A 27,284-nucleotide genomic window follows, 5' to 3' on the forward strand; every position below is an offset into this window, starting at 1 on the left:
CGCCACCCACCCCGTAGCCCTTACCCCCGTGATTTCCCATTCTGTCACTCAAACGTCCCTTCCCCCGTGTGTGTCGTTGGAGCTGCACCTGCAGCTCGCATTTTCTCTCTCTTCTCTTCGTGGCCGCGTGTGTTTATTGCTTCCCCTGCCCCGTGGTTCTCCTCTGTTTCAGCCACCTACAGGGCTTTCTTCGTTGCTGCATCGCTCCTCTCTGTTCATTTTTCCGGTGAGGGGGAGGGGGTTGCGGGGGAGTAGGGAGGGCAACTACGGAGGTGGGATTCGTGGGTGGTGGTGGAGGCTGCGGGTACATGGGTGGGGGATAGGGGAGGGCGGCTACGGAGGTGGGCTGCGTGGGTGGTGGTGGGGGTTGTGGTGGTTGCTAGCTGGATAGTTAGGGTTAAAGTTTAGGGTGGCGTGAGGTGTTAGAGGATTAGGGTTTTGGGGTTAGGGTTAGAGGGGTTAATTAACCTTAATGACTAACGCAAAACTTGACGCCGTTAGTCATTAAGGGAATTTGGTGCATTTTATTGAAACAGTAAGGGTGGTCCATTTTTTAAAAATTAGGGGTACCCCATGAATTTTGAAAACCACAGGGATACCTGGTGAAAAAATCCTATAATGTAATTAAGAAGTTTATAAATTTTAATTTGAGCAATTTTTTCCTAACTACATTTCACATATTAATTATTAAAATCATGAAAATAACTTTTCCATGCAATAAAAATATATCTATAAATCTTGACATTAATTTTTTTAGAACAATGTCTAGGCTATACCATAAAAGAACCTTTTGAGCTCAATAATTGAACTTTCCCTTTCAGTTGACAAATAATTATTCATTACTCGAGGATTGAAAATATAATGAGGCACCTCTAATTATTATATATGCTAGATAAAATTTCATTAAATTATATAGTCGTACAAACTAAACAAGTATATATATTATATTACAATCTAGGAGTATAAAGAAAAACACAACATGATGTATCTTTCTATAGCTTTTCAATTGCTCACCTATTTCATCCTACTATTTTATCATTTGTTATTAATTCAATATTCATTTTAGTTTAGAAATCTAAGTATACATATATATGGAGAAAGAAAATGTAAAAGAAAAAAGTTACAACACAATTCTCGATATCTCACAATATGTCTCAATATTCTAATGTTGTCTCTATTCCATACATTATTATATACTTTAATTTACTTTAGTATTATCTTTTATCTGTTACTCCCTCTGTTTCATTTTAATTGTTATACTTTGATATTTTACACTATTCACAAATTTTACTTTAACCATCATTTGTGATTTATACGCAGATGAAAATATAGTCATGTGGGATCTTGTTAGATTCATCATAACATGTATTTTATTAATATGTACTTTTTATAATTTTTACAAACACAAAACTAAAGATATATGTCCTCAACGTTTAGCATTGGCATGCGTGAAAAGTGTAAGTGTGTAGATTAAAATGAAACGGATGGAGTACTTTTTTATTCTTGACATCGAATATTGCATTTCAATTATCCCTTATTTTAGATTACGTTTTTATATTAAAAATATTGGTTGACACAAAATAGACCCAACCCTAGCTGACTTGACCCAATCCAGCTCGAATTCGACCCAATCCGTTGTAAACCCAAACAGACTCGACTCCAATCAGATGTGATTCGACTCGAATCAATCCACAAACAGCAAACGAGAAACGACCCGAATTGACTCAGCATGTGCCTATCCTGGATGAACTCCTTTACCATCTCGAAATGATATCCATATTTATGTTACAGTTGAAAGTCCTTTCATTCTTAATTTTTAATAAATTAGTTGAATATGTATTTTTTGGGGGAAATTTTGTTATGTATCTAGTGAGTTGTTGTACTATTAATGCAATTATAGTGGAATATGTCAGAATTGCCAATGTTGAGAGTAGGAATGTCGGAGCATCATCCCTATAAATATCTAATGGTTCATTGTATTTGGGCTATGAAAATCAATATAAAAAACCTCTTTCCTCCTATCTCTCTTTCTCTCTCGTTCTTCTTTCTCTCCCCTAACTAGTTTATGAAACTTCAAATTACTCATTTCACTTTCAATATTGGGTGAATACCTAAATTCCTACATCATTGGTATCAGAGCAACTCACATTCTGGTAACGAGAACACAACTTAAATTGCTGGTGAAGTTTAGCTTCAGAAATTTAGGTTTTTTGCCCAACATTTTCTTGTGAAATCTGGCACTTGTGACAAGAAATCTGACTGCAAATTAGCTCAAGGCACAATTTGATGAAAGGATCAATATATTGGAGCAACATCTGATTGCCCATTCCTATGCGTTATATGAAATTCTCAGCTTATTGAAGGATAAAGCAAAGGAAGCGAAAAATTCATAAAACACTTTCAACGATGGATGGCGAGGTATAAACTTCGAGTATCCTATGTTTGATGGTAATGGTCCTAAATTATGGATGAAGAAATGCTTGAAATATTGTACGCTTTGTAAGATATCTTATTATCAGAAAGTAGATTTGGCTAGTGTGCACATGACTGGTATAGCAGATTCTTATTTTCATAATTATATTACTGTTAGAGTTATATTGAATGAGAAGAATTTGTGATGGATTTATGTGCCAGACTTAAAGAAGAGATTAGTGGTACTAATATAGAAGAGTTTAATGAACTTGAACAAATTGATTCCATAGAGGATTACTTGGAGTCTTGGACTCATTTGAAAGGTTAAGAGCAGTGATGGTGAGCAAAAACCCCTTACTACCTAATCAATAATTCCTTGATAGCTTCATTGGAGGATTCAGGCCTCACCTGAAACCCTTTGTGTAAGCCTTCAAACTGAATCCACGCTCCAAGAAATCCTTTCTTTCTCATCCACTCAAGGGGTGCAGACACACTTACGTGAATTACCAGTAACGGAGCGCGCTACTATTTAGGATCTCCTGAGGCAATTATTCCACACCTCACCAAAAACCCCTATTACCTTCACCTAAACACACTCCACCACCTCTTCCACCTTTATTACCTGCACCACCAACATTTCAACAATAACACCACAACAAAGCCTAAGAAGATTGAGCTATGTTGAGAAAGCTGAAAGCAGGCTAAGGGATTATGCTTCTTTCGTAATGGGAATCACAAGTGCCAATTCAAACAAACTCAGTTGTCCACTATTGAAATCCGCGGCACTAAAGATAAATTGAACTTTGAAAATGATTGTCAAAAGAAGCTTTAGTAGAAGTAAATGTTGGGTTTAATTCAGTGACCACTGAACCATGCATTTCCATGAATGCACTTAGCAGGAAGCCAAGGCTTCCAAACAATGAGAGTCACATGTTACTATGGTAAGAAGCTTATACATATCTTAATTCATTATGGAAGCACTCACAACTTCCTTGATCAGGGACTTGCTCAAAAACTTGGGTGCAAGCTAGAACCCGTTCACCCTCACGCAGTGGCTAATGGCAACCAGCTCTCATGCTCATTGGTGTGCAAGGGCTTCACCTGGCAACTGCCGTTTGCCAAATTTACAACATATGCTCTTATGACCCCCCTTGGTGGAAGTGACATAGTACTAGAAGTCCAATGGCTTAATACTTCAGGCACAGTCAAGTGAAATTTTAGACAGCTGAAAATGGAGTTTACTTCTGCCAACAAGTCGCATGTTCTGGGTGGTACCACCTAAATTTGAAGGCTATGGATAGTTCAACAATTTCAAAGATGATACGAACTGCTGCTCATGTGTGTTTGCTCCAAGTGAATTCCTCTACTACTCATTTCCCCAACCACATCACCTATTCCGCACAACAGGTTGAGCCCAGCTCATATCCACAACTATCTACATTGTTGGACACCTTCCATAGTATCTTCATATAACCTAGTTGTTTACCCCCAATTAGAAGAGTCTTTGATCATAAGATTTCTTTACTAACAACATCTCAACCTGTTAATATAAGGCCATACATATATCCAATCAAACACAGGGATATAATTGAGCAACTCATCAAAGAAATGAACGATGAATGCATCACACTGAGACAACCACCCTTTTGCCTCCCCTGTAGTGCTGGTGGGAAAGAAAAATAGCAACTGGAGGCTCTGTATTGATTACAAGGAGCTCAACAATAGAATCGTCAAAGACAAGTATCCTATCTAGTGGCGGATCAACTCATTGATGAATTGGCTAGTTCACAAGTCTTCACAAAGTTGGACCTGAGAGCCAAGTATCACCAACTTAGGGTATCTCAAGATGTGTTTAAAACTGCATTAAAAACACACTCAGGTCATTATGAATTCCTAGTTATGCCATTTAGCTTCACTAATGCACCTGCCTCATTTCAATGTTGGATGAATGGACTATGGTGTGTTTAGATAATGTTGATATGAATAGTAATTTTGAATTTGTTCTACTAATACACAATATTATAATCAAATTAATGTCCTAATATGAAGATACCGAGAATGAAATTTTCGTCAGATACAAATACTAAGATGTAGTTGATATAATTTCTGATTAGACCAGTTTCAATCAATGAACAATATACATCAGCTTGCAAGCTACATGAGATTAAGAGGTAATACAGGCATACAGCTATTGCAATTTTAATGAGATTATCTATACAAATATATTAAAAGGCGTACGCAAACAAGAAACTGTGCCACGTGGCGCTCTCCCTAATGAGTTTTAGTTCACGTAATCCATGTACAATAAAAAAATTTACAAATTGCGTAGTATAGGATTTGATCCCGAGACCTCAAGTACATATACTAAAGTCCTAACCACTAGACTAAGTAGTATTTAGTGTTATTATTATAAAGTATCATATTAATAAATGAAGTTTTTGCTTACCCGGGGCGTAGCCCGGGCCTAATAACTAGTTTAGACACTATAAACCAGATCATCGACAACCTTCTAGCTCTGTCTTTCCAACTTCCAGTGTCAAGAACTTAGTCCAGACTACAGGGGTAAATATGTACAGCTTTGATCATACATGATAACTGCTAATACAGGATTTGTTTCAAACAAAAAAATAATTCAAGCATAAAAACATTAGGAGCCTCAATAGGGAGAAAGAATATGAGAACCTGGTGCATCATATGTCACTGATAAATAGAACTTCCCGTAGCAACGTGAACAGGATAACCACCATAAACAAGAGCAATCTGAATCCCTGATGTTTGTCATCTTTAATTCTCCTTGTACAATCGCCAATCGGTTCATAACTTGTAACTGCATTCAGGCACTCCAGAATTGATCTGAATATAATCGTGGTGAATAATACAACTAGAGATGATACTGATAGAAGCATCAATCTTAATTCAATCGTTGGTAGAGAAAACCTGATGACACAGGTACTCTTTGGTGATCTGGTCTTCTTGTGCTAGGACAAGATTAGTAGGAAAACTCAACTGCATCATGATCATCAGGGCAAAGAAAAACCTTCTTCAAGACACTGAATTCTAGTATCTTGCATGAGCTGCTGAAGAAGAGCTGGATTACTGGTGACAACAGCATCGACACTATTTGTTAACATATCCATCATGGAAACCATGTCATCGACCGTCCATGCATAGATCTTTTTGTTTCTCCTGAAAGAGACATACAGCAATTATGCAAACACAGATTAGTCAAGCGAAAAGTATATATGGCTGTAGTTTAAACTGTAAATTTGATCATTACAGGGGGGGGGGGAGGGGGGATGAGTTCTCGTCAACAGGCATACCCATGAAGAATTTGGACAAGCTTTTCATCAATTAGTGGATGGTAAACCCCAACGACCACTGCCTTTTTCATCCTCAGCAAATTGGATCTAGATCCAGTTGTTGGATCTTTCATAACAATATATCCAACCTACAAAAGGATCCATAATTCAGAGACCAGCAATAAGATATCACAAAATGATATAGGACATATGGGAAAGGATGAAGGTGGAAAAACAGAAGGAAATGCTTTATGAACAAAAATGGAAGTTGAAAATCTGTCCGATAGACTCAAGGTCATTCACTCCAGGTTTATGAGACTGTCCTGCATAGGTGTCAATGACTAAAGCTGTTTTGAAGAGTCAAAAATTTTGAGAAATTGCAGAGAGCAATCTCATGTGGAGAGAATAGTTGACAAGCCGATAGTACAAATTCCACTAGAACTCCAAATAAGAAAAAAGCTTGCAGGGATGGCTTCTCAGAACCAAAAGCCAGTACTTACCAGAAGCAATGCCTACCTATAGATCATTTTCCATTATATGCCACTATTTTACAGAGAAAACGAATTGACCTTTAACAAATTATCCAAACTACATATTAACAAAAAGACATATTTAATGTTAATAACAACAGGACTCTTTTCTCCCTTCCCCCTCCCCATAACAGGGGCACTACTTCTCTGACCAACCACTCATCCAGTGAGGAGACCGGAAAGGCAGTCAGTATTTGAGAACCAAAAGCTGCTGGGTGGGATGGGTTTCACCATCTCTTTTTCCAAAGCTGAATGACATAAAAATGGACTTGCAATGCATTAAGAGAATATTTTCTTCCCCTCTAACTACCCCCCCCCCCTCCTTGACATGAACAGGTTTATCATCAACCTTATTCCTAAGTAGATAATTCTCATACCACTCGTTATGTGCACCATCTCCTATAAAATTTGTCACAACAATCCTTGTCCAAGGGCTGAGACACATACTAAACTCCATGATCTCTACTAACTAGAGAGAGGGTACATAATTCATTTACGTAGTGACCTTTGAATTCCTACATTTAATGAAGAAAAGAAAGCCAAAAATATAGGTTCTTATTTCCCCTTAAAAATTGACTTGGAGGAGGTACGACAAGCTGGAATGGGACTTCACCTTAGGGTGCCTGAAGCATGGGTTTGATGAATCCCCTTCCAAGCTTGTACGGAGTTGCATTTCATCTACTACTTACACCTGTGTTATGGTTAAGGCTACATACAAGCTGGAAAGTAACTTCATCTTAGGATGCTTCTGAAACCATAGGTTTGACGACCCATAGTGCAAGCTCGTACAGAGTTGCATTTAATCTACTTCCACCTCTGTTATAGCTAATGCTACATCCATTGTGCTTCCACCCATTTTTTAGGAATACGACAGGCGGACCCCCTTTCCCCATATATCGTTATCCTCTGTATGGAACACCTCTCTGAATGGTGAGATGATTGAGGAAGCCTCTACCCAAAGACCTGAAACCTTCCTCCCTACCTAGGAAGAACATGAAAATCTCTCGTCTCCTACTTGCAGTTTACATCCTCCTCTTTGGAAAAGAAAATGACGCGATCAAAGACCTGAATGATGCAACATATCTTTTAAATATTGTTTTCAACTTTTGAATGGATTTGTGTTAAAAAATATTGGAATTTGCAGTGAAGTTTGTTTCACGGCGTCAATTAGGAGTTCTAACATTTTTAATTCTATTACTTAATTTTAGTAGAAAAGTCTAGACTCAAATATTCTTGCTGTCTAAGCATTAGGTTTTAAGCTTTAGATACAGACTTGAGTTTATGAAAAATGAGAGCTTTTCCTGGTTTATGATATGTTAAATCAATAGACAGTCATGTGTTCATTTTTTATGACTGTGATTGATAAGAATCCTTCTCTTCCTCCGAGAGTTGGCATCTACCCTTTTATCTGATTGTTATTTCTATCTGGATCTCCTAAGGATCCATATCAAAGGTAAGGGCTTGAACATTGTTAAATTTCACCTCATACTCTAGGTGGTGTCTGGCAAAGGGAAAGTACGTCCACTTGTAGAAAGATGACTGAACCTCAATTGCCCAATGAGATCCCTTATCGAGGTCCCCCTTCCAACATAAAGAACACAGGCCGGCAGTACCTGACTGTATAAACAAAAACACTCTGACCTCTCTAAGACCTCCTTTCCTCCCTTCCCCCCCCCCCCCAACACAATTATGTTAACTGAATAAATGCAATAAACATTCCTTCCTTCAGGGAGGACCTCTTTACCTCAGGGGAGGTACTTTGAGACAAAAACTGTGTACAGATATGTGGTGAGCTAAGTTCAAAGGTAAAAGGAGCCATAATTTGTGGGACATTCTTTGGTCTGCCAGATGCCCTCCAAGGTTAGATTCTTTTTATGGAACATGATGTGGGAGTGCTTCCCTGCTAGAGCCTTCCTTGCTACTAGCGATATAAACCTCTCCCCTTCATGTTCACAAAGACTTTCCAAGGGACCAAGAAATTGATCTGTTCTTCCAACTTCACAAAATTTCTATGACAAAGACCTAAAAACTTGGCTCAAGAAAACTTTTCCTACAATACCGTTTCTTGGTCCACCTGTATGATTTGTTGGAGAGTGTGGATTGAGCGTAACAAGTGGGCTTTCGAAAATTTGAACCATGCCATTGACCATTACTGGAAGCAATCCTTGTGGCTCACAAAATAATTCCATGTCTCCCAATTCGTCTCTGTTTTGAAAAACCCATACATGAACCACAACTAAATTGATTTTAAAATTTTCCCTTGGTACATTATCTCCACTTTTTCTACAGGTATAACTCGCACTTGCTGGGATATGCAGGGCTCCTGGATAAGAAGATTTGTTGCAAAATTCAGTGCCCAGATGCAAATATTGCTGAAATGGCTATTAAGTTTGCTATAACTGGGCAAACAATAACAAATGGGGGGAGTATGGTCTAAACTCTGACTCGATGCTGGTTGTGCCAAAGGTATTGGTACCCATGCAAGGAATAGGGAGAGGTAATACTAATGTTTGTTTGGTTCAGAGGAAGTCCATAGGTGAAGTCCACAGGCAACCGAAGAACTTTGATGCACTTGAGGAGAAATGAAAATATGGAAGTGGATTTGCTAGCTAAGGCCTAAGGGGATGCTGCCGATGATCCTTTAGTGATAGATCAGAGAAATATATTGCAGAGAACCCACCTAAACCACCGGTGCTCTTTACTTATGCAAGGAGCAAGAAGGGCACTTAAGTTAATTGCGGAGGGTAAAGGTGAAAATCCCAACAGTAGTTAGTTACAAAGGGTAGAGTGACTAGCAAGAAAAAGGGAAAAAGTGTAAGTTAAGGAGGGGAACCTAGTGAGAGAATTATCCAGAAATTTTGAGTGAGAAAAATCCTTTGGGGGAGATTAAGAGAACCCCAGTCCTCTCAGATTGAGGATTGTCATTAATGGACTTTCACTGAATTTATCAATGCAACTACCATCCTTTAGAGCTAATCCTTCTTATTTCATTTAGTTTAGTGTTTTTCACCTGAAATTTTAGCATCTATTTATGGATAATATATGGTCTTGTGTTTTGGGAACTCCCTTTACTTTCCTAAAGTGCTACTCTGGCTACTGAATTATGTATCTTTAAGCACTATAAAGTGCAGTACCTTCGATCTATTTCTACCCATATATAAAATAGATATTGTGAAGGAGGAGACATTTACAAGAAACATAGAAGTTTACCGTTGTGTTTGGTGAGAGTCTAATAACTTCCCTCACTAAAGTGTCACTTTTTGCCCATATCATGCAATTTGTGCAATCTGTTCTCTTGACCTGTATGTAAAGAGTAGGTGCGTGCATCAATGCTATATGTAAAAAGCCAGAGCTGCAACTAAAAAATATTATCTTGCAAACCGAGGAATCAAGTAACATATAACTAGAATATGAACAAATAAAATATGGTTCTTGCAGGGTTCAGCTAGATGATGCTTAGTCCTATTCACCCTGCTTTACGTAATTTATAGTGAAACTTATCCTCTCCCAAGTCCCAACAGCAGTACATAGAGCTCAGAACAACATTAAGTTCCTCCTAATGTCTATAAATCATCGTTATAAATTAAAGGCACAACAAATTGCTCAAGTGAACTTGTCAAACCCAGCATAATCAATCTCATTAGTTTCATCAAATTATATACTTTCTCTGTTTTTAAATAATTGCTATACAGAGAAAGAGCACCTATTCTAGAAGGTAAAGAGAGGAAGGGACCACAATAAGCGCATGTTCTCTTCACCTTATTTTTGCTTATTTTCAGAAAAAATAAGAAAAGTTCAGAAAAATAAAAAAAGTTCAGAAAAAATAAGAGAAGTTTAGAAAAAATAAGGTGAAGAGAACAAGGCCTGAGTTAAATCAATCCTCCGTTCCTCCCTCGATAACATGGTCCCCACCACATAATTTTACAAGAAATAAGGACAACACATTTAAGTGTGAAAAGGTGTTCAAATATAAGGACTATACTTTTACGTATGCAGAAAGTATTGTGATGTTTTCAGTTTAGGAAAGTGCAGCATATATTTAGAAACAGAGGAGCTGATGAAGTATATTAATTCAGAGAGAAACAATATTTTCATACACTTCACTAAAGAATTAATATAGTTGTCCAGTTGATACAACGGTTAGATATTATCCAAGATAAGGATAAAGAGTACCACAGTCTAAACAGCAAACTTACAACAGCTAAAATATTCTCAGCAAGACCTTTTCCATAAGATGGAGGCCCAACTTTTGCGTCCAAGATGACATGTCTTACTGAAGCTGACACCAACTGATACGAACATTCACCGGGCACAGAGTCAACCAGAAACAATTGCACAACAATTAGGAAATAATTAATCACAAAAGCTACACATAGTTCAATATGTACTATCAGGAAAGGCTCAACAGCAAAGAAATTAGCAAGATTTGTTATACCCTTAAAGCATCTTCAAGAGTGGGAACTCTCTGATCGTCAAGAACTTTCGGAAACTGAGGTGCTGCATCCAATTCATTTATCTACATGCAAAAATAAAGACACCTGAGATGGTATGTATGCAATGAACGAGTTTCCCCTGTCTTCCTCCAATTTGTACAAAGACACACAACCAGAAAGATTTCTTTTAATGTAAAATTAACAATATAAAAAACAATAAGTATAACTGCTATAATTCTCCAATCAGGATGCCAGCTTCCAAATCAAGGAAGAATATACGAGGAAATGCAAACATGTGTGTGTCTATAAGGAAAGCAGACCAAGCACCCTAGATAACTAACTGCAACAATTAGAACTTGACAGAAATACTCACTTCTTTGACACTTAAGTAGCCAACTCTAGATGTATGATTCCCAGATATCCGCTGCAACTCCCTGTCTATACAATGTGAATCAATCTCCAACAAGCTTCAAAACCAGAACTATATGACTTGAATTACTGACAGATTCCTCTGTAGTGCTAACTTTCAGAGAGTTTTTCACAATGAATATAATTTCCCTCCCCTTTTCACTCTCCATTTCTTCAACGACCCCCCACTTAAAAGTCTAGGCAAAAATGGACCCACAAGTAATGTTTCTTATATTAACAACACTGGCATGGACAAAATATGCTGAGCTGAGGCCATAAAATAAGTAAACTAGGGCAATTCATATCTAACTTTCCTTGGAAGGACTGACCTTAATTGTTCGATTATTCCTTCTCTCCTTCCCACATTGAAACTCTACAAGTGGACAATGCTATATCTAGTCATACAACCAAAGAAATTTAATAAAGGCTAATACATTACATAAAGGGCATCAGATAATCTATTTTCAACTTTACATCAAGCAGATATCTAACACTTTTTCTTTATAATCACAGGGCAACATCTGTGATTGGTCATTTCATTAACACATTTGCTGCTAGAAGCTGGTATAGTCGTTGTCACACATTAGTAAAATCTTAGTTAATATTAGTTCATACAAAATTTCAAACCTTCTTTGACTTATATATATGAAAAATATAAGGTGTTCGAAAGAATATGTTTGAGAATAACTTGAAAATTAATTAATTATCATTTGGATATTTAATTAATACAGTAAGAAAAGTAATTCCCGATTAATCAATGCATTTTGCAATGGAAACTATTAATGATGATGTAATGTCCACCAGATACTGCTTCTGCGATTCTATATTACTACATGGATTGCAGCCAAGACCTCGTTTTGTTTTTAAGCACACACCTATACACAGGATTTGTGGAATAGATAACCTACAGGAACTCAATTGTACTTTTACTTCTTAGGGAATGATTTTATGGAAGGAATGAGAGAATTTTAAGGACAACGGTGAAAAGTGCAACCCTACAATCATTCTGTAGTATTGGAATTTGCAGATCCACCCTTTAAAACAACTTCAACAGCCATTGCTATTAGTTTTTACAGTTAACAGATAGCCATTAATTAGTTGAAAAAGAAAAAGAGAAGCACTGGAATCCAAATTCCTAGAAAAAGAAAATGAGGCGTCAATAGGAAATGCACAAACACCACAAAAAATACGATGAGTGAGAACTCCTCATTTCTTTCAGGTTCTAGCTACCTCTTTCTCTTGCTTTTAAAATCCTATCTTCTAATTAGCCGACCTAATGTTTTAACTTTACACAAAATCCCTGACTGGCGGTGAGACTTAATTAGTTGTCTTATTCTAGTTAAAATGATGAAAGCTCCCTGCATGTGATCCAGCCACATTTGCATGAAAAAGTGTGCACAAAAGAAGAACATTGGAAAATTTAGGATTATGTGGTACATTGATAGGGCCCAAGTCAAGTCTTTACATTAAGCAGAAGATAGATTACCACTTCATGGGTTTAATACCATACGCATGCTACCACTGAAGTTTTAGCATTGTGGTTGGCGATGCAGCACACATGCGGAAGACAAAAGCAAAAAACATCATCAAGACGAGTGCATTGACAACTCAATATACCTGTCATGTAGTGCATAAAGGACTCCATCAGCTGAAAGAGAGACGTCAATTTCAATGCAGTCTGCTCGAGAATGAAGCGCACTGCGATAGGCGGCCCTCTGTAATCACCATCAAAAAGAAGTTCATAAGAAAATACCTAAGTATTAACTACACAGTCATACTAGCAGTTTCCAACTTTTAAGCAATGATCTAACACACACTGGAGCATAAGAAGGGAAAGTAAACTTCCCTAGAAGGTTTTCTTTTCTTTTTCCTTATCTTATTTTTTAGGGGTGGAGGAGGAAAGGTGGTCTTGGGCTCAAAGAATACCACACAAGTCAAGCTCTAAGGCATTGAGCTGTAAATCGCAACAAAGAAGCAAAATTACCGTGTTAGGAAAAGCGTTGGTAGAGTCACCACCATGAGCACAAACGAGAGGTGGGTTTCTTATCCAACCACAATTCTTCTTTTGCATCTGCGTAAGCTCGGTATCAATGAAATAATCACAACCCAACCAGGTAAACAATAAGATAAAAAAGCTCGTAGGGACATATAAAATTCTAAGGCATTATAAAAACTGCAGCTAGTATTGAACAGAGATAATCAAGTATATAATGAAGTTAGGAAAATCTAAACCCGGCAACGAGTTTATACGTGCAAGGCGACATTATTTATCTCTTGTACATCGATTTAACAGCTGCAATTGCATACAAACTGTATCATTCTACGCAATTAAAGTGGCATTTGGAATTAGTTTTAATTGTGATATTTCTAAAATAGCCTCTTTCCTGATAATTGTGGTGTAATACAATCATCACTCCCTTGTCCACAAAATAAAGCCAACAAACATTCTCAAAAGAAGTCCTACATAAATTATGGCCAATAAACCAACCAGGTTTGCGTAATTCAAACTGTTCTAACTTCCACATGTCTTTTGTTCAGATCATCAAGAAAGTAGTATATCTAGTTATCTACTAAAAAGCGAAGTACATATAATCAATAAAATACTATATTGGAACCAAAAACATTACTTTGATGGCCCATGGTAATTGTAATGTAATTTAGTGTGAATTTGTAAAAAAAATTCTCATGTACATGACCATGGAAATGAAACTTTATCACAAAACATGACCCTTATAAATTTTCATTACCACCCAATACCACCTTTAGGAAAAAAATGAATATCTTGGAAAGAAGTAGCATTACCATTGGTAATGACATTGGATTTCTAGTACAAATTTACACTAGAATGCATTACCATTCCCACCATCTATGACCTCTTACCAAACGGGCCGTAGTATGTCTATAATAAGATCATATGTTAGGTTTTTATAAATTAGTTTTGTTGTATAAATATAAATACCTGTTGTAATTAATATACTATTGTTTATTATGAATATACCGCCAAAAATTGCTCTAAACAAAAATGTTGAGAACATTTCTGATTTAAGCATTTCTCATAAAAGAAGAGCTAAATGGATGAGATGGAAGATGAGTTCAATGTGGCACGGGTTCGATACTCGTCCCACGTACCCTATTCGTTCTCACACCAGAGACGATACCGGTACTTCAATTTTCAGATTTTCCGTTCACTGTCACCGTAATTTATCAATGAGAAATAAATTAGGTCTACTCAATGTAGAAAAATTCAACATCAATAACGACCAAAATAATTAACCAGGAAAGAGAAATGATTATGATGATATTAATTAAAAACAGAAGTAAAGGTGAAATTGGTGTAAACCTGATTAAAGCGTGTGAGACGTAAGTGGAAGAAGAAGGGAGGAGCAAGAGCTATGACCAGCAGTAGCATTATTATATATCGATAGTTTCCGGCGAGTCGTCGCCATGAAAATCTCCAATTGAATTTTGATTCTCCTTTCCGCCACCCGCTTCCTAAGAGCGGCTGTTGTCTCCTCTTCATCGCCGTCGCATGTACTGGCCTGCCTACACGGTGATCACCAGCTTTGTGCTATGATAAACATCTAATTGCTAGATGTTAGCAAGGATTAAGGAATTAAAAAAAGTAATCTATCTATCTATATAATATACTATAATTTTTTGCACACGCTGTGTGCTTGAATTTTTTTCGAAACTCGATTTTATTCGACATAAGAGTCAAAATTTGAACATTAAACATATAAAATATAATTGTTTTTAGTTGCAAATTTTGATTGGTCATTAAGTCTCTCACCATTATTTTTTATTTTTTTTTTACTTTTCAAAGTTAAATTTTATGAACAAAATAGAAATTTTATTAAAGTTATTTATGATTTCTAATATTATAATTTTTTAGTTGATTTTTGAATTAAGTACAGTACTAACTTCTAAATTCTAAACACTATAAAAAAGTAAATAATTTTTTTCCTTGTCTAACTTCTAAATTTTAATTTCACTACCAATACACCTCTTATTTATCATGACCCACCATTAATTGTGAATGGTTCTTGAATCTTGAGAATAGTGATTTGTACGTAAATTTTTGTAAATGTTTTTGTATGTATTGACGTTCTAGGTTATTAGTTTTAGTTTGTATGTTAATTTTAAGTTTTAATAAAGTTTCCCAATTATTTGAGTGATTTTTATAACGTGATTTTCTCAATTGTATGAGTGATTTGTAAAGCTTCTTCTTTTAAGTGATTTGTGAGTGAGTGTTGTAAATTAAATTTCGATAGGTTTCTTTGAGTGTTGATTTTGACATTCCTTTTGTAATTTAGAAATGGAAGGGGGCAAAATAGGCATTTCAAAAGAGGACATCATTGCTCCCTCCTTCCCTTATATAATAGACATATATAAATATAAAGAAGAAGGCCACGGGGCATTCAGTTAGAGCTTTCTTGCCCATGTGGCATGCTCTATTGCTTAGAATCTCAAAGAGATTGTCTACGTGGACTCTCAATTGTGTTGCGTGTTAATTCACTACGATTGCACTAATCACGTTGTAATTTGATTTAGGAAGTAAATCATGTAATTACCGTGTTAATTGATATTAAGATCAATTTGAATGGCTGAATTATAGGAAAATTACATAAAGTTTTCCACATGTAATACCTAATTGAGAATATTCGGTCAATCAATTTTCATGATGGCCTCAATCATGCGATTAGATTGATACTAGAATGGATCAAAAATAGGAAACTTTATGGATCAAAATCAATTCCCTTCGAATTATAACTTGCACTATGATATTGAAGCTAATGTTAAGGAATTATGTTGGTTTATTTTATAAGCCACAATTAATAATTCTGAGCAAAAAAAAAATCCACCAATCTCTCCAACACAGTACACTTTGAATCCACTAATGGTCGGCTTACCTTTGCCTTCTCTTCCACCTTCCTGTGGTGCACTGGTGCTTCCGATGAACATCGGTAGAGCAGAAGAGCAGAAGGACAGACTGTCGAAGGAGGGTTGGACCCAATTGTGGGTTTCTTAATCTAATAATCTAAACAAAAAGAAAAAGGAAAACTTAGTTACAAATTGAGAGAGATGGAAAAGATTGGATTGGTTTCATAGCATTTTATGTAACATGAAAATTAGGAATGCGGGTGGTTAATAATTGAGGATACGAAAATGTTGTGAATTTTGATTTTTTTTTTTTAATACTTCTGTAGTGAATTGTGTTTTTTTTTGTATAATTTTGTTGTGAATTGTGAATTTTTTTTGTATATTTGTGTTATAAGCAAGACACTTTTGTAACTTTTTTAATTTTGGTGTTGTTAATTGTTTGGTTGGTTAAAAAAAACATGAAAAGTGAGATTTTCTAGGAAGCATAAGAAGCCAAAGTGTATTGTTTGGTTGAAAAATATGAAACTTAGAACTTTCTGCAAAATGCAGAAATTTATTACTTATTCTTTCGGGAAGTTAAAGATAAGGTTATACACTTTCTAGAAAATACAAGTTCATGTGAAAACTAAAATTTTGGAAAAAGCTACTTCGGATGTTGGGCCAAACAAGCACTTAATTTGTACTTCAATAGTTTTTTTTTTTTTGTAACGGGTACTATCACAATAAATATTACTCTACCCCTCATTCAAATTCCTGGATCCGCCCTTAATCCTCGAGATTTGTAGACCAACTTTTGCACTTTTGGTTTTGAACTTTTGTGGAACAAAGGTCGAGCTATTGTAATTGATATAACAGGTAATAAAAGAGAGAAGAGAAAATAAAAACAAGTATCACTAGAGTATTATAGCTATTGTAATTGATAGATCTCAACCATTGATAAGGTTGATTTTAGTTTTATCAAACATATAATACTACGATTGATAAATTTTCCAAATTTGAATCTGTATAAACATCAATATCATCTTCTGATCAATAACTTCAGGGGTCGGAAGTTCCCTCTAGGTTCCCGTAGGTTTCCTTGGGAGGGTGTTCTAGGCGATTTTCCTAGGGTTTCCCTTGGGGGCTGTGTTCTCGAGTTTTGACTCGAGATTCGTGGATTTCTTTGCATGGAGTCCAATACTCATGCAGACATGAATGATCACAGAGTACCAGTTTCGTGGATTTCTTTGCATGGAGTCCAATACTCATGCAGACATGAATGATCACAGAGTACCAGTTTCGGAAAACAATGATGAGAGAAATAAGGAGGATGATGGTGGAAAGTTAGGTGAACAGTAACCATAGTAAGAACCCTAATGATGAAGATGCGATTGAATGGAATGTTGATGATGTAGACGAGGAGGACGCTCGTATTGAGTTAGGGCTTGTGGGGAAATTATGGACGAATCGAAACATAAATACAAACGCTTTTATGAATACAATGAAAAACGTTTGGGCAACCTACGTATGTGCTTGATATAAGTAGTATAGGAGAGAATACCTATGTCTTCCAATTCCACCATTGGAGGGATAAATTTCGAGTCTTGGAGGGACAACCATGGCATTTTGACCGCCACGCTTTATTAATTAGTGACATCAAAGGTAACACGAAACCATCATAAATGGTGTTGTATGAGTTGCCTATGTGGGTAAGGGTGTACAATTTGCCCTTTAAGGGTAGATTAAATCCGGAAAACGTCGAGGCTATCGGGAAGAAACTTGGAGGGTTTGTGAAGGCGGACTGTTCGAGATCGATAGGAATTGACAAGTCGATACGTCTCCTAGTTAACGTGGATGTTCGCAAGCCTCTGACTCAGAAAATCAAAGTTAAAATGCGAGGGGGTGACGAAGATTTCTTTAAGGTAAAATACGAAAAACCACCCTTGTTTTGCTTTTGTTATAGTAGAATGGGGCATGATTTAAAAGATTGTATGGACTATAAAGAGGAGGAAGAGTCGACTGTGAGGTATGGGGGATGGTTAAAGGCGTCTCCTTGGAAGAAAGTGAGCCTTGAGATGGATAGGGGACGAAAAGTCGATCATGGTAGTTGTGCAAATAAAGCAATTGTTTATCACTAGACCAAGGTCGACAGTAAGTATTAAAGAAAAGGAGGAGGTGCAAAAGATGGTTGGTAAAATGACAGAGATTACTTTGGAGGTGGAAGGATTGAAGGAGGGTGTGGCTGTTATTCACACTGATGAAGGAAGCAAAAAAGGGGGTGAAGGAGAGGGGCAGATGGCAAACATCACAATAAATGCTTCACAGCCAGTAGAGGAGAATGGTACAGATGTTGTTACTTATAAACCAACTAGTACCCAGAAGAAAAAAGGATGGAAAAAGAAGGCTAGAGAGGAAGGACAGGTGAGTAGTGGTGCAAATGTGGTCAGTGGGGTTCGAAAGAAAACGAGGTAGGATGAAGCTGATTATGATGAGCTGCATGAAGGTGAGACTTGCGGAATTAAGAAGAAAATTGGTTTAGATGTATACGTGGTGAATAATATTTTTGAGGATGTGACGGGCCCCACTAATAGGGCTTTTGGTGGCCAATGAGTAATGTGTTAGCATGGAACTGCCGGGGGTTGGGGAGCATGCCGGTAGTCAATGCGATGCGTCGCATTGTGTTACATGAAAAACCTCAGATAGTGTTTGTAATAGTCGGTATTTCTAAACATGTTTAAGGTGAGTTAGTTGTTTATAAATGAAACTAGACTATTTGGAGAATTATAGTATTATGATTCTTGTATTGCGAAAATTTATGAGTTTTGAAATTTTGATAATCTAAAATCAGATTTTTGGTAAAATAGATATAATAAAATAAAAGAACTAGCTCGTAATCTAGTGGGATAAATTGACTAAAAATTCAAATATTTCTGATCTATTAGATGTGATTAACAATTAATTTAATTTCTACCACTTTGGTTTTAATGTTTGATATAATTGGTAGATTTAAGCGGAATCACATGTTTGGTTGCCATTAGTAAAGGAAGTGAAAGAAAGGAAATAAAGAAAACATAAGTAAAAAGCTTGTTAGCTTTCTTTGCTGTCAAATTTCTCCGATTTTGAGAGGAAAGGAAAGCAAGGATTTAAGAGTATTCTTTTCCTTCCACTTCCTCTCCTTTCCCATCAAACTCATCTTATTTTCTTTTACCAAACATAAGAAAGTTTATTTTTACCTTTTTTTTTCTTTCTTTTTCATCCAAATCCTTCCTACCAAACAAAATCGTATGTTTTTGCACTTATCTCGTGCATATAAGATGCAACCAGTGGCGGATACCCACTGAACCCACGCGGATCTAGGAAAAAACTGAAAAATAAAGGAAACTGAGTAACAGATGATATAATAAACAAGCGTATTATTTCACTATAAAGCATTCTGTCTCAGCGGTAAAGTGCGTATTATATTGAGTTTTGGTACTCAAGGTCGCAGGTTCAACTCCTGCGGGAAGCTTTTCTCTGTTTTATTATTTCTTTATTCTTCGGTCTTCCCCTTATCATTTCATTCTTTTAATACTACAGTCTACAAATAGCTTATGTTTCAAATCTTGGTCTTCTATTTTCTTTTGTTTTAGTACTCTCTTTATTAATTAACTAGCCTTTTATATCTACAATTCTCACCATCCCATCAAGTATTAAAACATCAAAAGATAATGAATCTAGGTTATTTTTCATTCTCTTCCTAGTTCCCTTACTTAAGTAATCAAGTAATCATGTATTACTAAGTGAAACTAGTCATTAAATTATGTTAATTAGTTAATTTACTAATCATATATTTATATGATATGCAATGAGAAGTGTGTTAAACGGAAAAGGATTAATGTGTATGTATATTAAATTTTCATATGTGCATTTTATAAATTAAATATACAAGTTATAACTTTTGACATGGAAGAATTTATACATCACTTGTAAACAAAAATAGTATCAGTAAACTTGTTGTTAGAATGTTAGTCACTTTAATACATATTAGTGTTGATTTATTGTTACTCACTTTATTTCAGATTTCATATTTTGTGCTAGTTGCTAATATTTCTTATATATATATATATATATATAATATATATATATATATATATATATATATATATATATATATATATATATATATATATATATATATGATTAATAGTTCGTTTTATAACTTTGTATTTGTTTTATAAGATATTGATACTTTTTTGTTAATATAAATATGAATTATTGTAATTTTTTGTAACGATGTAATTAAGGATAAAAGCTCTCCTAAGCAAAATTGTTGAAAGTTTCCCTTCTTATTAAAAAAATGTAAATGACATTAAAATGAAAGAGAACGTATTGTGTCGGACTCGTCCGATCATAATCTTTGGTCGAACGACTTTCAGGTGGTTCCAATTTTTTTCCAGTTAGTCTTAATTTTTTTCAGGTAGTCTTCATTTTTTTTCAGGTAGTCTTCATTTTTTTCAGGTAGTCTTCATTTTTTTTTCAGTTAGTCCATTATTTCTTTCAGTTGGCCCATTATTTCTTTCAGTTGGTCCATTTTTTGTTTCAGTTGGTCTATTATTTATTTCAGTTGGTATACATATTACAAAACAAAGTCCAACTGAAAGAAAACAAAGTCCAACTGAAAGAAAACAAAGTCCAACTGAAAGAAAACAAAGTCCAACTGAAAAGAAAACAAAACACTAACCTCTGCTTTCTCTCACTTTCTCCTTCTTCTTCATTCCTCTTCTGCCAGCTTAACAAAATTGTACACTTTGTATACTGCACGCAAACTTCATGAAAGTCGCGTCACGAAACGTTTTTCATACTTCAGAATCTTCAGGGAAACTTCCTCATCGGCGGAATATCATTATAAACACCTGTTTCCATGTTTCAGTTTGGTGTCCGAATATTGTTTCCGAATATCGCGTCACAATTTGTTGTATATTTCAGTTTGTTTCAGTTTGGTGTTAACATAGGTACTAATTACTAAAAAAATTATACGACTCTTACATCACAATTTTGTTTCAGCAAAGCAAGGGAAGTTTCAGCGAAGAAGAAAGAGAGAAAATGGGTCTGTAGCTTTGGATATCTTGATTTTTCTATTTTTTCTATTTTGAACCTTCTTTTCCTTTTTCTTTTTAATCTTTCTTTTCTCCTTTGCTGTATATTATAGTACTGGGCTCAGCCCGTCTGACGAGAATATTGGGTCAGACGATCTGACCCAATACTTTCACAAAATGTAATTTGAAACTTATATTTATTTCGAACCCACGTGGCTCAATTCCTGGATCCGCCGCTAGATGCAACTGTCGTAAGTCTTGAGGTGCAAGAAATAGAATTTCACATTCGAGCTCTAAACCAACTTCGAAGCTAAAATCTCTTTTTTTTGAAACCTTAACTATCAGCAAAATCGTATAGAAGTAGAACCTATTATCATCGCACTCCTCTTCTCTTCCTCCCGCCATTTCCAGCATAACAATGGAAGAATACTTGCAATACATGAAAACTCTTCGCACTCAAATGAACGGTTCTCTCTTTCTCTTTCTCAAATTTTCTGATTTCAACTCATACTAGAACAACAAAAACCTAATTTCTCGTTGCTGCGAACAGATGTGGAAGATCAAGCCACAAAAATCTCCGTTGAGGAGCAAATGCAAATTACTACCATTCACACTCTCGAGAAAGATCTCAAATCAGGTTTTCCACTTTTTCCTTTCTCTTTTATTCAATCTTTATCATCATTTTCGTCCTCAAATTGGATTAGTTAAGCTTAATTAAAAGTTATAAATCAGCAATTACATTTAATAACTTGCAATTGCATTGATGATGATGATCGACGAATTTTCAGCGAAGTCGGAAATGAAGCGAGTTATGGAAGAGACTGATGAAATGGTTAAAGTTAAAGCTGAATTATGCTCCAAAATTTTGGAGAAGCAGAAAAAATTTACTTCCTTAGAATCTGACTCTGTCAATCTCTCACAGGTTTCTACAGTTTTCTTAATTGGTTAACTAATTCTATTTAGCACTTCATAAGTTATTTAGTATGTGCAATTTTGCAGTCATATGTGTGCATTTTAGTAGGCGTAAGTAACTTTGGTTCAAGCACTTGTTTACTTTTGTTTTGTGCTGATTAATTTGATTATTAGTTGTTTTAGTACAATGTTCATTTTTAAGTGTAGAACATTGAGATGCAGAGAACATAGATAGTATGCGAAGCTAAACACATATATATATAAGTTGATATTTATGTTAATGTGTTGGAGATTCTGCATGATATACTCATCCTTACTACCTTATAACATTTCATCCATACTTGATGCTGCTCAGTAAATTCTTTATAAAAAAAAGTAACTATTGCGGTCTTTTTTGGTTTGTATTGCAGACTTTGGAACTTATTCAACAAGAAAAAAACAACTTATCAACGAAAGTTCTTGAGAAAAGGTGATTTAGATTGTGCATGTAGATTAACCACATTGATTACATAATATTCTAAATTATATATTTCGATTGCTTCCAGATCATATTATGACAAGGTTGTTGAGGATATGATTTCCAAAATGCAAGAACAGAAGGTTAGATTTCGCTTTATTATTTCTCACTATGTTGGGAGGAATTATACCAAATCCTTGGGTGATGTTTTGGCAGGACTGGCTGGATCATAAAGTACGTAATGAGGTGAGAATTGATTTCGTGTTTCAGTGGATTTTTTAGATTGTAGTTGTGTCGTTCAATGCTCATCCAGAAGACTTCTATATATTTTCGGCACATCTCTCAATTATCTTTCATTAGTTAATTTTATTAATATTAAGGAGTGTACAACCAATGACAAAATTTTATTGAGATTTGTGCAGTCCAAGATGCTATTTGGGCACTTATGTCTGCATATAATCGAAGTTACTGTCATTTGTATGTTTTCTTTTTTGTTTTGTTTATGGTGTTCTGTCTGCTGCTTTCTCGAGGAGCCGATTTTTTTAGTATCTTCCAATTTCTCGCTTTAATGTTATTGCCTCTCCTGCGAATATTTCACATCATTATCTCAATCCCTAAGAGGGTGAACAATTGAAACTGTTAATCCTTGTTATCTGCAGCCCTCTGAAAGGAGTTTCATGGAAACAGATTTGACTCCAGGTATAGACAGTATCTAGTTGAAAAGAGTTTTGTGATTTGATATCTTCTGCCACGAACCTGTAACAACTACAAGTCAATAACCCCCTCCCACCCCTTGAAGAATAGGTAAAAGATGGGAAATAGGGAATTTCTGGTCATAAATGTCAGCCATGATGCATATAGCTTCTTATGTGACAGAGCATATCATTTCCCGTTACATTACTACTTTAATAGTTTCATGTACAGTTTGCACATCTAACATGAATATCGTCACATAATTTTTGTTCTCTGTATATGCATTTACAAGAGAGTTATTACTTGCCAATGATGTGCACAAAGGCTGACATTGGTTTAGAAAGGACATATGAGTTTTGATAAAAGTAAGAGAAGAATATCACTTTGAAGATCAGTCTAATTCTGCCACAGGTTGGAAGGTTTTTTTTTATAGTTGTAGATACCTCAGTTGCTTGGTTTGGTGTCAGAATGGAGTTGCAGGCTGCTTGTCACATAGCATAGCTTGAAAGATGCCTGAATTGGTTTTCCATCAATGAACATAATAGTTTGAAAGAATTTGGAGGCAGGGCCAACAGCACTGCTATGGGATGACAGTATGCACATTTTATTTCCTATTTCCTTTTGTCTTTTGGGTCATGAATATCTAAACATAACAGGTTATACATCAACTGATATGTTAGTTGGATGCCAATACTTCTACCCATACATTTGAGGATGTCTTTTGAGGTGATTGTTGAAAGGACTCGGAAACATATAGTAGGCATATGTATTTAGGGCTCACACTTGATGGCGCATAATACGCCTTATCCTGATTTTGTTGATTGAATCTTGCAGAAGTATCCAGCAAGGGTCCAGCCCAATGCAGCTCGGTATGAACATTTTCCAGCAAACTTTTGTTCAGAATTCATTTTGTAATTTTAGCATCATACTGGATAATAACCTTCATAGGAAGATGAGGACAAGAAGCTCCTACTGGGGAAACTGCAAACTGCACAATCTCAGCTTGATGAGATTATAAAAGCAAAAATCAGACTAATTTCAGAGAACACTGAGGTTGGCTCCCCAAAATCTTATTTTTGCGATTTCTCAAAATCTTATTTACAAGAAATTCTAGAACCTTTAATTTGTCTTCAGAATTCCGGACAACACTTTCCTTTCCACAATCTGCTATCAGACTCAGTTTGTCTTGTTTCTGCTTTATATCTATTTCGATGTTTCAGTTGAAGCAATCTGTTGAGCAATTAAAGAATGATATAAATAATCTCAAGGTGGTGCATCTACTCTCTTTCTATCACACCATCTTTCCCCAAAAGGTTTGGTTTTTAATTTGTTCCTTATGTCCTTGCCAATTACAGCCAGAGCTTAGTGCCACAGAATTGAGTACACTGGAAGAGGAACACAAGGCTCTCTTGTCAGAGAAGGATGGAGAATTGGAGTACATGCGGAGTTTGGATACCAACCTCGAGAAACTGAAGGTACATGTCAAATTGCCACTTCGTGTTCTACTGTTGCTGTTTGCTAAAACTGCAGTGTGCTTCTTGGTATCATTAATGTAGTTTCGCAAGATCCAGACTTATTCATGACTATAGAATATTGTTTGTTTGTTCACTTAGTCAGAAAGTATAATTAGGGTACCACAGTAAGTTCTGATAGCAAGATTACCTATCCTGTAAACTCTACCCACTTGGCCACTTGAGTTGTGACTCCTTTTGATATGAAGTATATGCATTTTTTCTACTAAATACTATTGAAACAGTAATATTTTGTATTCTTAGGGAATTTCGCACGTGATCAGGTGTGCATGCGGAGGAGACTACAAGGTGGACACAGGCGGTTGTGATGTGGGAGAATAGTATATTATTGATATCAACTCTGAATGAATTTTGTAAGTCAAGACTTTTTCAGAAACATGGGAGATATGGATTCAGTTAACCTCATAGGTAAGTCTGTCAGTTAAACAATGTAGGAAAATTTCATGCCTTTCCTGTAATTCCTGAAATGTTGACACTATGCAAAGAGTCAAAGACCGCATGATGTATGGCTTCATATAACCAGTTACCAGTTAGCCAATGATGCCCTTTTTGTTGCTCGGCGTTGTACGTACTGAAAGTTGTGATACTTTGAAAAACCTTGATATCAGAAGTCCCTTGTCAGCTGTTTCTAACATTTTAGTGCATTTGCATTATGAAAGGGTGTCTCGGAGACAAGTTTATCTTGTTTCCCTTTATTAAACAGATCAGACTTCGTGGTCGATTGAAGATCCAGAATCTTCTTGGGACCTAGTAGCTTATACAAACTGTGTGACTTTATGTATTGTTTATATTGTTTGGTACAGAAATGTATTCACAAACATACCGTGCCAGTGTGCCTGCATGGAAGTATATATCTGCCTCCAGATCTTTCCAACTGTTAACTAACAACATGCTGATCTAGATGGTTTAAACGTACCTGAATTTGCTGTGGTTTTTGACAGCAAATTTTATATGGATTCCTCTGTACTCTTCAATGCTTCTTATACTAGTGCTATTATCCTGTTTTACTTAGTAAATAGCAATAGAGGGTGTTCCTCAACTCACTTGGGATATATTGGTAACGAAAAAAAGTTAGGGCGACTAAGAATAAGAAGCAATGAGTAAACTTGAACAGAGCTACCGATTTTGTGTAATCTTGTGCTTGGTTTAGTGCTTGGTTTAACAAATTATGTACGTTACACATCAATGATAAGTCATCAATCTTAATTAGGTCACCTCTAGTTTGCTCTAAAGGTGCTAATGAGCATAGCTGGCTAGTGAACTATTTAAGCTCTTCCCCAAAATTTTCAAATTTCAGGAGTCTAGTACAACCAAGTTCGATTCAAGAGACGTGTGAACAAGCTTGATATTTCAATATATTTAAACTAATTTAGTTCACACATTATGAAATTTAACTTGAAATTTAAATAAATCAATTAAGCTGATATAAGAACACAATATAAATCTCTATTACATAAGGGAAGGGGAGCAACGGTGTCCTCTTTTGAATTGACTATTTTGCCCCCCTTTCCTTTCTAAATTACAAAAGGAATCTCAATACCAACATGGGGTCAAACAAAGCCATCGAAAATTAATTTTCAACAATCACTCAGAAATCACTTATATGAGGAAACTTTACAAATCACTCATAGAATTGAGAAAATCACGTTGTAAAAATCACGCAAATCACTCAAATGATCAGGAAACTTTACAAAAATTAAAAATTAACTTACAAGCAAAACTAATATATTAGGTATTCAATACATACAAAAACATTCACAAAATTCACTTACAAATCATTGTTCTCAATAACCATTCACAATCACACATACTCATAAAAATTACCTATAAACACAAATCTGAAAAAAACATAAGATTTTGACAGTGATATCACACATTCGTCCATCGGCGATTTGCGAACTTTCAAACAGGTACATAATTCTTTTAATCTTCAAAGTTATTTCACATTAATCGACTGTTATGTAGTTGAAAAAATGGAGATAATAACAATTAGTTGAAGAGGGCTTTTATATAATTAAACTTAAATTTGATTCATTTTCATATAAAATCAGAAAACAAGATGTGTATGAAATTTGATTCATTTATGACACATTTAGTTCTTTTTTCTAAAACTTCCAATATAAAATTTTTGCCCAAAACTTTTGCAAAATATCCATGTCAGAAATAAATTTTGAAAAATAAAACAATATCAAACATTTTTGCGAACAACTTTTGCAACAATCCATTTTCAGAAAAAAAAATTACATTAATTTGCGAAAACCATTTAATGTGAAATCAGATTGTGTATGAAAATTTTAAAATTTCATTTCACATATAATTGAACTCAAAGTGTTAAAATTTAGAAAAGGAGAAAAATTAAAAATTCCCATTTCATGCGAAATCAGATTATGTATGAAAAACTTAAAAATTCATTTCAATTATAATTGAAACTCAAACTGTTAAAATTTAGAAAAGGAGAAAAATTAAAATGACCATTTCATGCAAAATCAGATTGCGTATGAAAATTTTAAAATTTCATTTCAAATATAATTAAAACTCAAAGTGTGAACATTTAGAAAAGGAGAAAAATTAATCTTCACCGATTTAAGTGGCAAATAAGTATATGGACCAACTTGGTTAACAAGCAAGATTTTTTTTTAAAAAAAATCCTCCTAAATTAAATCAGACAGAAGT

General features: G+C 35.3%; 2 protein-coding genes and 1 long non-coding RNA gene across 8 annotated transcripts; 2 read left to right on the forward strand and 1 right to left on the reverse strand.

Annotated features, from left to right (window-relative positions):
• Window positions 1-343: 343 nt before the first annotated feature.
• On the forward strand, window positions 344-4,454 carry LOC125496848 (uncharacterized). Its single transcript, XR_007273176.2, has 2 exons — window positions 344-2,418; window positions 3,413-4,454. It is a non-coding gene; the product is annotated as an uncharacterized LOC125496848 (long non-coding RNA).
• Window positions 2,220-14,688, reverse strand: LOC104892827 (glycerophosphodiester phosphodiesterase GDPD4). 5 transcript variants are annotated; one of them, XR_007273174.2, is made up of 10 exons: window positions 14,423-14,688; window positions 13,067-13,153; window positions 12,700-12,797; window positions 11,048-11,108; window positions 10,677-10,757; window positions 10,438-10,530; window positions 9,452-9,541; window positions 5,733-5,860; window positions 5,095-5,598; window positions 2,220-4,270 (listed from the first exon to the last, which is right to left on the reverse strand). XR_007273174.2 is itself a non-coding variant. In XM_010678839.4 (9 exons), exons 1-9 carry the CDS (start codon window positions 14,600-14,602, stop codon window positions 5,433-5,435), a joined length of 984 nt encoding a protein of 327 aa, XP_010677141.2. In that variant the 5' UTR covers window positions 14,603-14,688; the 3' UTR covers window positions 4,654-5,432. The 5 variants fall into 5 exon arrangements, 3 of the variants coding, with proteins under 3 accessions (XP_010677141.2, XP_048498652.1, XP_048498646.1); XR_007273175.2 differs by lacking the exon at window positions 2,220-4,270 and having other exon boundaries at window positions 4,654-5,265; window positions 5,350-5,598; XM_010678839.4 differs by lacking the exon at window positions 2,220-4,270 and having other exon boundaries at window positions 4,654-5,598.
• A 6,555-nt stretch (window positions 14,689-21,243) lies between these two features.
• LOC104892804 (uncharacterized) lies at window positions 21,244-25,245 on the forward strand. 2 transcript variants are annotated; one of them, XM_010678820.4, is made up of 12 exons: window positions 21,244-21,484; window positions 21,568-21,654; window positions 21,806-21,939; window positions 22,340-22,398; window positions 22,475-22,529; window positions 22,603-22,632; window positions 23,046-23,085; window positions 23,914-23,948; window positions 24,028-24,132; window positions 24,300-24,347; window positions 24,435-24,554; window positions 24,875-25,245. In XM_010678820.4, exons 1-12 carry the CDS (start codon window positions 21,436-21,438, stop codon window positions 24,917-24,919), a joined length of 807 nt encoding a protein of 268 aa, XP_010677122.2. In that variant the 5' UTR covers window positions 21,244-21,435; the 3' UTR covers window positions 24,920-25,245. The 2 variants fall into 2 exon arrangements, with proteins under 2 accessions (XP_010677122.2, XP_010677115.2); XM_010678813.4 differs by having other exon boundaries at window positions 21,256-21,484; window positions 24,855-25,245.
• The last annotated feature ends 2,039 nt before the right edge of the window (window positions 25,246-27,284 follow it).

The sequence above is a fragment of the Beta vulgaris genome, chromosome 1, assembly GCF_026745355.1.
Source record: "Beta vulgaris subsp. vulgaris cultivar EL10 chromosome 1, EL10.2, whole genome shotgun sequence".
Lineage (NCBI taxonomy): Eukaryota > Viridiplantae > Streptophyta > Magnoliopsida > Caryophyllales > Amaranthaceae > Beta > Beta vulgaris.

Bases quoted from the DNA above. Each gene is read 5' to 3' on its own strand.
- LOC104892827 (XM_010678839.4), bottom strand. From the start codon at position 14,602: ATGAAGAGGAGACAACAGCCGCTCTTAGGAAGCGGGTGGCGGAAAGGA. The intron at 10,531-10,676 runs GTATAACAAATC...TGTTCGTATCAG, and splicing joins CTCTTGAAGATGCTTTAAGG to TTGGTGTCAGCTTCAGTAAG. The intron at 5,861-9,451 runs GTAAACTTCTAT...ATCCTTTTGTAG, and splicing joins GACTCTCACCAAACACAACG to GTTGGATATATTGTTATGAA.
- LOC104892804 (XM_010678813.4), top strand. From the start codon at position 21,436: ATGGAAGAATACTTGCAATACATGAAAACTCTTCGCACTCAAATGAAC. The intron at 21,655-21,805 runs GTTTTCCACTTT...ACGAATTTTCAG, and splicing joins CGAGAAAGATCTCAAATCAG to CGAAGTCGGAAATGAAGCGA. The intron at 23,949-24,027 runs GTATGAACATTT...TAACCTTCATAG, and splicing joins GTCCAGCCCAATGCAGCTCG to GAAGATGAGGACAAGAAGCT.